This window comes from Panthera pardus, unplaced genomic scaffold (genome assembly GCF_024362965.1).
Source record: "Panthera pardus isolate Hobbes unplaced genomic scaffold, ASM2436296v1 HiC_scaffold_2, whole genome shotgun sequence".
Taxonomy (NCBI): Eukaryota; Metazoa; Chordata; class Mammalia; order Carnivora; family Felidae; genus Panthera; species Panthera pardus.
In genome coordinates, this window is record NW_026526765.1 from 129,041,456 (window position 1) to 129,053,642 (window position 12,187).

The window sequence follows — 12,187 nt, forward strand, 5'->3', positions numbered from 1 at the left end:
CCTCGTGCTTTGTCTTTCTCTGTCTCCCCAAAATAAATAAACTTAAAATAATTTTTTAAATAAAAAAAATACTGTTTTAGCCTATTTCCTCCTTATCTCCCACTGTACGTTGCTCATCCAGAGTTACTTTGCTTCTCTGGCTTCTCCTTTTTCTCCTCTGTCTTTGTCTCTACCATTACGTTTTCCTGGCATTGTGCTTGGTGCTATACGAGAATACAAAAGAAGAAATGTGTTTTGCCTCAAGCTGCCCAATATTCCGTTGTGAAAACAAAATAATAAAAAGAATAAAAAAATTCATATTAGTGTTTAAGTGCATGCACAGTTACACACTCCATGCTTAGACCTAGATTGTCTTCTCTTTGTACCCTGTTCCTCTTCACATCGGTGTTCCACATATTTTTATCTTCATGACAATTTTTATCTTAATTCCAGACTGTATTTGAATTCCAGATACATACATCTAGTTACATACATGACACTTCTTAGATGTTGAGTTTCAGGTGCCTTTGAGACATCTTCCAGGGAGAACTTATGATTCTCCCTGCTAGTTCAAACCGAAAGGAAAGTAAAGAGGAAACAAGCATGATCCTCTTCCTGTTTCCTGTCTTAGTGAAGCTAGGAAAGCCTTGTTAGAATTATGCTTGGCACATCCTTCCCTGTCACACCCTCTAAACTATCACCAAGTCCTAATGATTTTGCCTCCTTTAATGTATTTTAGTTCCATTCATTTTTCTCCATCTTTATTCTTGCCACTGTGGTAAGTCAGTGGTCTTCAGAGTGAAAAGCATTTGCTCCAACATTGTGTGTATATTGGAGATTGGGGACTGGGGAGAAGGGGATGAAAATTTTATAGTTGTTTTTAGTCCTAAATTTCTCTATTTTTAAGTCTACAAAAACAAAATCAAAGTAGTATTGCTTCTCTCTTTTTTTTTTTTTTTTTTTTTCAACGTTTTTTATTTTATTTTTGGGACAGAGAGAGACAGAGCATGAACGGGGGAGGGGCAGAGAGAGAGGGAGACACAGAATCGGAAACAGGCTCCAGGCTCCGAGCCATCAGCCCAGAGCCTGACGCGGGGCTCGAACTCACGGACCGTGAGATCGTGACCTGGCTGAAGTCGGACACTTAACCGACTGCGCCACCCAGGCGCCCCTAGTATTGCTTCTCTTGATCTGAATGGCAGTTAGTCACATTTTATTTCTGAGGTATTCCGAGAGAAGCTTAGGTTTTCTCATTATGGAAAAGTTGATAGACTTGCTCTCCTTTATTTGCTCTTACTGGCTCTACTATATTACAGTTTTAAATGTGCATAGTTAAGGTGATTTACACGGTATATTAACTGGTTTTAATTCATCTAATCTTCACTAATGCACAAGTGGCTTAAAAGATATACCTGCAGTGAAAGTGCTGAGTGAAAATAACAGTGAGATGCATTTGTGAGCAAACAAGAACATGACAGAGCTGAGATTTATCTTTTTCTGGTATGAACTCTTTATCTGCCGCTGTACAAAGTAGGAACAAAGATGCCATAAACAGAAAAGAAGGAAACATCGGATTATCAACAGTAGTTTGAATATGCATTTATATCATTAATCTTGCTTTTGAGTGTATAACATACCTTGAGATAGTTGCTAATGAAACTATGAAAGCATCATGGTTCATACTCACTGGTATTTTGAGTTGTGTAATAATTCAATTCAGTCCTTAAACATCGAGGTTTAGTAAAATTGTATTATAAACCTATTTTGAGATTTTTCCCAGTGTTCTATATCTTTGTCCAAAACCTTGGTCTTTCTGCTCTAGTTAAAAATGGCTGAAATCCAATAAAGAGCAAATCTACTAAAAGGCACTTCTTTATCAGGAAACACTGTTGAGGCAGGTTTAGAAAGCAAAGCTCAAGATTCAAGAAATAAATATTAGAATAAATCATTCAGTGTACAAAGTTAGCTCTATAGAGATGGGTGGAAGTGCCAGTGATTCTAGTCGTCTTTTTGTTAGATTCTTTTCCAGTTATTAAATTACTTGAAGAGCTACTTTTTTGTGCATCAAAGAAAGATATAACAGAGACAGTATAAATCCTGAAGTATAATGTAAATAATTTATCTCCCTCCCTCCTCCTTTTTTAATGGGGCATAAAGTACTCCCGAATCTTTTACACTAACACAGAAGCTTGTATTTTTTGCACTAACAAAAAAATTCACTGGTTGTTTCATGACATAAGTTACCTCACATAAAAATGAGTTATACCCCTTCCCCCAGCCTCCTTCCTCGGCCTGCATCTCTCCCTCCTGCAAGTCCCCAGTTTAAAAAAAAAATTTTTTTTTTTTTACAGTTATTTATTTTTGAGAGACAGGACACAAGTCGGGGAGGGGCAGAGAGAGAATGAGACACAGAATCCAAAGCAGGCTCCAGGCTCTAACTGTCAGCACAGAGACTGACACGGGGCTCAAATTCACAAACCGTGAGATCATGACCTGAGCCAAAGTCAGATGCTCAACCGACTGAGCCACCCAGGCACCCCTCAGATTTTACTAAACAGATGTGGTTTATGTGTATTAAATGTTCTTTAATATAATCTATAAAGCCTGCGTGCTATATGATCTAGGTTTTCATGTCTTGAGTCTCATTTCTCTTGAGTCTCATTTCTCACTACCCTTCTGTACTTTTTCCTCTTGTGGACTGCCTTTAAGTCCTTTACACTACCAGTGCTCCCTATCTTTTCTGGCCTTTACATGCTGTTCTCTCTACCCTGTACACTTACCTTTCCCAGTTTACTTCCTACCTACACTTCACATTCCAACCTGAACGGTACTTGCTCAGAGAAGCCTTTGTTCATTTTCCTGGCTAGATCTGTGTGTGTGTCTCTGTCTTTCTCCCTTTCTCACATTCATTCACATGCTCTCTCTCTCTCTCTCTCTCTCTCCCTCTCTCCCTCTCCCTCTCCCTCTCCCACACACACAAATTATAAGCTCTTAGATAATACTGTGTATGTTATTTACCTTTGATTGCACTTCTTAAAATTGCCATTTTACCTTTATTTACATGAATAGTTGCAGAGATAGTCATTAGCATTTTTCAAAAAAGTGTTAAGCTCCATGAGTAGAAGGCCTTTGTGTGTTTTTCCTCTTCACTTTGTTTTCCAGTACTTAGACATATGAATGGATATCGTGTGTGTCAAAGAGTTTGGGTTTAATCCCTAGGAAAAACAGAGCCATTGAAGGCCCTACGAAATAAAGTAGTGATGACTCATACTAGGGTTTGGGCTTCAGAAAGGTTGACTGGAGACTATAGTTGAGTGAAGGAGAAAGATTAGAGCTAGAAAGTTCCATTAAATGGCCTTTGTAGATGAAAAAATGTGAGGACCTGAAGTCTTAGCAGCATAGATGAAGATGAGATGGTGTGCATTTAGTAGATGTTATGGGGACAGAATCCACTAGACTTTGAAGACCAGTAGACTGACTATTGTCAGAGGTGTTAGGGAAAGGAGTGAGAGATTACTTGAAAGTTTGGGCTATTAACATTTAGGCTCTTTACCAGGTAAATGAGTATAAGATAATTGGCAATTGAAAGCGGTGGAGGATTATTTGTATCTGCAACATAATTCACAGGAGTGACCTTGGTCACTGCTCTATTGGCAGGTTTTTTAGTAGCTTTATTGAAATATAATCCACATGCCATGCTTTTCTCCCATTTAAAGTGTACAATTTAATGGTTTTGAATATATTTACAGACTTACGGAGCCATCAAAACGGTGAATTTTAGAGCATTTTGATCATCTCAAAAAGAAACGCCCTGTTTATCTATTACCACTTCCCTCTGTCTCCTTCTCAGCCCTATGAAACCACTCATCTACTCTGTCTCCATAGATTTCCTTTTTTCTGAACATTTCATGTAAATGGAATCATACCATATGTGGTCTTTTGCAGGATTCTTTAACTTAGGATAATGTTTTCAAGGTTCTTCCAAGTTATAGAATATATCAGTACTTCATTTCTATTTGTGGCCAAATATTCCATTGTATGGTTATATATCACGTTTTACTTATAAACTCATCAGCTGATGAACATTTGAGTTGTTTTAAGCTTTGGGCTTTTGTGAATAATGGTGCTGTAAACATTTGTGTAGAAGTTTCTGGGTGGACATAATGTTTCTTTTCACTTGGTTATATACCTAGGAGTAGAATTGCAAAGTCAAATGGCAACTGTATGCTTCATCATTTGAGGAACTTCCAGAATGTTTTCCAAAGCTAGCTGAGCCAGTTTACATTCCTACTAGGCTTTCATTTTTCTCTGCATCCTTGTCGATACTTGCTGTTATCTGTTTTTGATCCTAGTCATCCTAGTAGGTGTGAAGTATTACCTCATTGTGGGTTTGATTTGCATTTTCCCCATGAGAAACGATGTCAGACAACATGTTTTCATGTGCTTATTGACCATTTGTATGTGCTTATTAACCATTTTTATATCTTCCTTGTAGAATTGTCTGTTCAGATGCTTTGCACATTTTTTTCATTAGGCTGTCTTTTTATCATTGAATTGTAAGAGCTCTTTATATATTGTAGATAGCAGTCTCTTACCAGATACATAATTGGCAGATATTTTCTCCCATTCTGTGGGTTGTTTTTTTACTTTCTTGATAGAGTTGTCCTTTGAAGTACAAAAGTTTTTAATTTTGCTGAAATCCAATTTCTCTATTTGTTTCTTTTGTGTTTTTGATGTTTTTGGTGTCATATGTAAGAATTCTTTGCCAAATCCAAGGTCATTAAGATTTGGCTCTAAGTTTTCTAAGAGTTTTGTAGTTTGAGCTCTTACATTTAGTTCTTTGATCCATTTTGAGTTATTTTTTTTATATTGGCTAAGGTAAGCATCCACCTTCATTTCTTTTGCTTATGTCTAGTCCGTTGTCCTAACACCATTTGTTGAAAAGACTGTCATTTCCCTTATAGGTGGTCTTGGAATACTTGTTGAAAATCATTTGACCATAGGTGTAGGTTTACAGTATTATTTTTAACAACAAAACTGTATTTTAGCACTCATACTATGTGGATTTCTCTTTCACAGGTAATTCTGTCATTAAAGCAAGATTTTGCTCATTTTTAAGTGGGCTTTTAGGGATGTTTGTGTAATTTTAATACATGTTGTGTTCCAAACACAATTAAACACAATTTTAATAATGTTGTGTTCCAAAGACTTAACCTAGAAAAATGCACAATTTCCATGTGTGAAAAAGGTTTTCTGATTATGAAAGTTGAGTTTGGAAAGGCATGTTTCTTTCACTGACAGTGAGATTTTGGCTTTCTTTTTACTGGTGCTTCCTGAGTGCCAGACATTGTACTAGTGTATGGCTTACAGAGTGGTATATGACAGTCTTTTCCTCAAGTTGCTAATTGTGTGTAAAATATTGGGAGTGGGAAAAGCAAGGCAATATAGTGACATGTGAATGACCGTGTGAGGTTTTTAGTTCATAAAAGTGGTATCTTTTGACTCTATATAGGTAGTACAGCTGTTTTTACTCTAGTGTAGGTTTTTAGTATTACTTTTTTTTTAATTAAACATTTTAAGACCAAGAATCTTAAATGGAAATAATTTGCTTTCCCGAAGCTCTAAATTATGATATGAGGACCATGGATGCTGCTGAAAAGAAATGAATAATAAAGGTAGACTATTAGGTAGCTTGATGTTTTTTGTGTTCAGCTCTGGGAGAGTTCATTACTGACCAGAACAATTGCTGAGGCTGATTAGATGGGATCATTAAATTCTTTGTGTTTTTTCTTTTATGCATTCTTAGGAACTCAACAGGATCTTTCATTGAATTAGCTGGAATTGAATAGTTTAGTTTAAAGCATTTTTTACTAATGAACCCTTCTCTTAATATCACTATATAATTTTGTGTCCCTTAGGAATCTCAGCAGTCCAATTTTGGCCCTGGAGAACAAAGTGAGTATTTTTTTTCTTCTTGGTTTTCATGTTAAGCTGTTAATTGAGCATTCATTTCTCATGGTCACATCATATATTGGTTTTATAATTCGTTCACGTGTCTTATCCCAGTTTTTATTATCTGAGTTTGTAATGAGTTATTATCCCAGTTTGTAATGAGTTAAACTGAATCTTGGTACATTTAAAAAATGAAAAATTATAGAGGCACCTGGGTGGCTCAGTCGTTGAGCATCCGGTTCTTGATTTCAGCTCAGGTCATGATCTCACAGTTCGTGGGATCGAACCCCACTTTAGGCTGTGCGCTGACAGCATGGATCCTGCTTAGGATTCTCTCTCTCCCCCCTCTCTCTGTTCCTCCCCCCAAAATAAATCAACATTTTTTAAAATGAAGAATTATAGATCATTGGAGATCAAATTGACTAAGTATTTCTTGAAGCAATAAGTTCAGAGTTCATGAATTCAGTTTGATGGACACCTCATAAACCCAAGGGCATTCCTCTCTCTTTCTCTATCTTTCATGAAGATAGTTGGTTCTGTGAGAGTTACACTATATGCAAGGGAAAGGGTCATTGTCACTTATTGTAGTTCTTCTCTGCCTACGTCTGTATTTATTCTTCCTGGGCCTTTAGGTCTGGGACGAAAATCTTCTGTGTGTTACAGAATCCCCCTCTACCTCCTGTCTTTTTGTTTCTGAGAAGAACTTGAGGGGATGATAGCCTTAGGGAATTTAAATGTGATCCCAAGAGATGATGGTTACGTGAATTAATGAGTGGTAAGGCCAGGAACCTTATGAATGTCTGGGCTTCCTCATATAGCTCTATAATAAAGTAAATGGTTTTGCCAAGAACAGTAACTTCTTTAATAAGGTAGATTTACATTGGTAATCAGTTTTGGGATATAAAAATGTGGAACTTTTTGATGCTTAGTTTATTGTCTTTAGAGGTCTTAAAGCAAAGAGACGAAACTATGGAGAATATTCCTTTTTAATGTTAGCAAACTTTATTTGTATATCCACTTCTCGGTTTTACCTTAAACTATAGTTATAGGAATCTTTATCACTATTTAAAGATATGAAGAAAATAGCCGTAGGCCAGAAAGTTTACATTTTCTCTCTTAACAGCTTTTCAGAATGTCTCCTCCTTAGTTCTGTCCTCCTCCCCCTATAACTCAGTATTGGCACATGAGATCATAAGTTGCACATACTCTTTATTACCTATATTTTTCACTTAATTTATTTTAGAGCTGTGTCTATATCAGTATAAATTCTTGCTCATTCTTTTAACATTAGCTCATTCTTTTTAACATTAAAATTGTGTATTTTATGATAATACCATCATTTATTTAACTATTCTCCTCTCGAAAGATGTTTCCAGTTTTTGCTGTTACAAAACATATTATGATAAACATCTGTGTTTCAGTGTGTGTTTATGTATTTTTCCAGATATACCTGTAAGGAAAAATTTTTTTCATTATAATTGCTACGAAAGTGGATATGTGCATTTACAGTATCAGTAAAGATAATATTGCCAGATTGCCTGCCAAAAAGATTGTATGGGTTTATAGTTGGACAAGCAGCATTGGAGCTTACCTGTTTCCCCCAGTTATCTTGTATTATTGGACTCTAAAGTGTTGCCAGTTTGGTGGAGGAAGAATTCTAAATGTTTTGATTTACATTTCTTTGAGGGTATACTGATACATATTTTACAATCTAAATAGCCACACTGTAGTTGCTAATTTCTGCATTCTCTTTGTTCTAGAAAGATACAATCCTTCTTCTAAAACTTCAAATGGACACCAGTCTAAATCGTAAGTTTATTGCTTAATAAGTTTATCCGTTTTGCTAAAAGTCTATGTGTAGTGTCTGCATACCAGAACACTTAGAAATGTGTCCTTAATCTTTTAAGGAAGGGGTATGCAAATGTTTATGTAAAGGGCCAGATAGTGAAATATTTTAGGATTTAGGGGCTAATTGGCTTTTGTCCCAACTAACCAGCTCTGCCATTATAGCATGAAAGCAAATATAGACTATGGGTGTCGTCGTGTTCCAATAAAACTTTTTTACAAAACAAGTAGTAGTCTTTATTTGACTTGTGGGCCATAGTTTGTCTTCCCCTCCTCTGAGATTACAGATTTTTCTCATCTCTTAGAGATGTGTGTATTTGTGTTTGTGTGTAGGTTGATAGTTTTTAATAAAGAAGACCAAAAAATACAGGATTCTTCTTTGTAAGCCCTCCATTTAATTGCTAAATGTAGAATATTAAATCAGCATAGTTTGTACTATATTTGTTTTCCTACTTCTTTAGTAGAACCAGGAATATATATCAAAATGTAATCAGGCTAGTATATTGGGTGATAATAAATTCCAGGTTCAAAAGTGAACTCCTGAATTCCTGAGACCACAAGTTAACTCCATGATTAAAACAAAATTCTAAAGAAATGGTGGCCACAGTGCTAGCTTTCTAAACTACAACATACAGTCTTGATAACCTCAGCCTCTTCAGCTGAACAGAAGAAGAACTGAGTGAGAATAACTTATGTGAAATGCAACAAGTCCCCCTCACTGTTAAAGAATTCAAATTATATTCATATTTATCATACTTATTGATGTGCAAAGAATTGATAAGGGCCTACCATATATGTGTGTATCTCTTGTTGCGGAGGGAGCGAAAGCATGCAGGACCTTGAGCAGTTTGGTAAAAGCTTTGACATATCCACATGTGTGAGCAGGTTCATTGAGCTGCCATTATTAAATCATAAGGGCTGAGAGAATTCAGAGCAAGTACATTTCCTTATAGGATGTCATTCATAGACATGCACCAAGCCCTTGTCCAAAAGAAAACTCTTTTTTTCTATCCTGCTTAACCAGGCCAGCCTTAAAACATTTTTCATAATTCTGTAATTATCTGGGTACTTTGTTTCAAGGTGATCTCTTATATGATAATCTGAATTTGGGGTCAGATTTAGAAACTCAGGTGAAGTTTTTGAAGGGAAAGTATTAATAGTTACTGAAGTGAAAGAAGATTTCCTTCCCACTGATTGGAGAGTGTCATGAAATTTTAAGAAGAAAGGTAATGGAACTGCTGGTAATGAGAAATTAAACATTTTTATAGTCGTAGTTTTCCCTAAGCTTTGTATTAATTTTTGCTCTTCTGTAAAAAGGCAAGGAGTGTTTTGTGGGTCATTACTCAGATTTTTAATTTTAATTACGATTTTTTGGCCTTAAGGAAAAAAAAATTTTAATGTTTATTTTTGAGAGAGAGAGAGAGAGAGACAGAGTGCAGGCGGGGGAGGGTGAGAGAGAGACACACACAGAATCCGAAGCAGGCACCAGGCTCTGAGCTGTTAGCACAGAGCCTACCGAAGGGCTCGAACCCACAAATGCGAGATCACGACCTGAGCCAAAGTTGGATGGTTAACTGAGCCATCCAGGAGCCTCTAGGCAATTTTAAATTTGTAATTTTACTTTGAAAAGTGAATTTCGGAAATTGTCAGTTCATGTTTTTTTAATTGATTTGAATTTGATGAAGGAGGGTTTGGAACCTGGAATTTGTTTTTAATTCACACACTGTCATTTCTATTTTATAAGTAAGGTTTTTACCCCAAATTGTTACTTTTCCAGAGGGCATTCTTCTTTCATAGCAAGACATTTATGAACTAGCACTTTGACTTAGTGTTCTGGTTTTCACAGTTACCTGGTTGTATGAATCTCTTTGTGATACATGAGGGACAGTGAAAGAGAATTGGTGATATTTTCATTTTATCTTCCTTCTTTTTAGGAGTTATATCTCTCTAGTGGACTGTTGAGTATGAGTATGGTAATTTGATTTAATATGAATGAGTGTGTGTGTATGTAATTAGAGAAAAATAGAGAAAACAAGTAGAGAGAAGTTGTAGAATGTGGTTTATTTAATTAGAAAAGAAGGATATGCATTTTACTTATGGAAAAGTGAGAGCTTGTGAAAATGTTAAATTCCTACTTTTCTCACTTTGTACTCTGGATGTGAACCAAAACAGAGTAAAATTTACTGGTTCTTTTCTTTGTTTTTTAATTAAATCTTTGGCTACCACAGTGATTATTCCTAGAATGGTTAGTTAGTAAATATTTAATACTCTGGTGTGCCATGATAAACTGTTACAAAAATACTAATCCTTTCTGCATTTTCCCTTTAGTATGTTAAAAGATGACTTAAAACTAAGCAGCAGTGAAGACAGCGATGGGGAGCAGGTATGTCTACTGCTTTATGAGTTTGCCAGTTTCATACACTGTGTGTTTTCATTGTATTTGATAAGAATTATGGTTGAATGATAGATTTATGAGCCATTTATTTATTTAAAAAAAATTTTTTTTTAACGTTTATTTATTTTTGCGACAGAGAGAGACAGAGCATGAACGGGGGAGGGTCAGAGAGAGGGAGACACAGAATCTGCAACAGGCTCCAGGCTCTGAGCCGTCAGCACAGAGCCCGACACGGTGCTCGAACCCACGGACAGTGAGATCGTGACCTGAGCCGAAGTCGGATGCTTAGCCGACTGAGCCACCCAGGCGCCCCATGAGCCATTTATTTAAAAGAAGTTCCTTACTGCTTTCTGACCAGTGTAATGTTGTTTTTCTGCTCTGTCTTTAAATCTCCATTTTTTTTAATTGGCTCTTCTTTAATATTTATGGTGGATCAGAACTTACTCATGAAGCATGAGATTGTTGACAAGAACTATTAACAAATCTTTTCATCTTAGCCTGGTAATTAGTTATTCTTTAGGTAAAAACATTATGTCCTAAATGTTAGGTAAACATTGATGCATACATTAGAACTGCTAGTGTTCCTGTTAAGAGTTCAAATATTGTTCACATTAAGCAGATAGAGTGTTTATTCATTCACAGATTTCCTCTCGTTTTACTTTTAGGATTGTGATAAGACAATGCCAAGGAGTACACCAGGAAGGTATGCATCCTTTTATTTTGTTTTATTTGTAGAGGTGGGAATTACCTGATAGAATTGTAGTGTTATAATAATTGACCTTACATGGGCACCTGGGTGGCTCAGTCAGGTAAGCGACTGACTTCGGCTCAGGTCATGAGCTCGGCTCACAGTTCATTAGTTGGAACCCCGTGTCCAGCTCTGTGCTGACAGCTCAGAGCCTGGAACCTGCTTCAGATTCTGTGTCTCCCTCTCTCTCTGTCCCTCCCCTGCTCACGCTCTCCCTCTCTGTCTCTCTCAAAAATAAATAAACATTAAAAAAAAAAATTGACCTCACACAGTAAATAGTACTGTGGTGGTGATTGTACAACCGTGTAAATTAACTAAATATCATCAGATTGTAAACTTAACGTGAATGAATTCTGTGGTATGTAAATCATACCTCAATAAAACCGTTTCTAAAAGGTAAGTACCAGTGGCTGAGCAGCATATTAGAAACTTTTTATGAAGTATTTATTTCATTTATAAATAAAGTTCTGAATTCATAGAATTGTAACAATATAACAGTAAACATTTTATAAAGTTGGTTTTCAGATTTGGATGTTTTCCTGTTGTCATTGTGGGAAAAAAAACCCCAACTTTCTCATTTATATGTTTTCTTTCTTTTAGTAACTCTGAACCTTCACACCATAATAGTGAAGGAGCAGATAACTCCAGGGATGATTCTAGCAGCCACAGTGGATCTGAAAGCAGCTCTGGATCTGACTCTGAGAGTGAAAGTAGTTCCAGTGACAGTGAGGCAAACGAGCCATCCCAGAGTGCATCTCCTGAGGTGAGAGGGAGACAGGGGTACCACCTTCCATGGGTCTCTCATGGCCTCTGTTGATGGCCATTTAAGACTTGATTCAAATCTAGGTGGCTAGATTTGGCCACTGGGTGGCTCAGTCATTAAGGATTTGACTTTAGGTCACGTTATGATCTCAGGGTTTCTCAGTTCGAGTCCTGTATCAGGTGAGCTCGAGCCCCACTTCGAGTGAGCCCAACTTCTCCCTCCCCCCTGCCCCCTCTCTCTCTCAGCCCCTTGCTCACTTGTGCCCTCTGTCTTTCAAAAAAAAAAAAAGAGTCAAATATAAAAAGTGAAGGAAAGAAGGTTAAGAAATTGAACTGTGTATCTTGGAGGAACCTTCGATACTTCAGTGTCCTTGTTACTTGAATAAATATTTGGTCTAGATTAGGAATTTTATCTTTGAAGTTGGGTTCCTGACAGGAATCTTTAATGTTTAAAGGCCATTTGTAACATTAAGCTTATCTCCTCATTCAAGTGATGAGAGCTCTGA

General features: G+C 36.6%; 1 protein-coding gene across 3 annotated transcripts in view; it reads left to right on the forward strand.

Moving 5' to 3' along the window:
- Positions 1–12,187, forward strand: part of AFF4 (ALF transcription elongation factor 4) — a 97,454-nt gene that overhangs the window by 60,226 nt on the left and 25,041 nt on the right. For all 3 annotated transcript variants that reach the window (XM_019422011.2, XM_019422013.2, XM_019422012.2), the window contains 5 exons: positions 5,898–5,934; positions 7,692–7,740; positions 10,105–10,159; positions 10,837–10,874; positions 11,520–11,682. In XM_019422011.2, the coding sequence (XP_019277556.1) occupies positions 5,898–5,934; positions 7,692–7,740; positions 10,105–10,159; positions 10,837–10,874; positions 11,520–11,682 (342 nt within the window). The remainder of the gene's footprint in view (positions 1–5,897; positions 5,935–7,691; positions 7,741–10,104; positions 10,160–10,836; positions 10,875–11,519; positions 11,683–12,187) is intronic.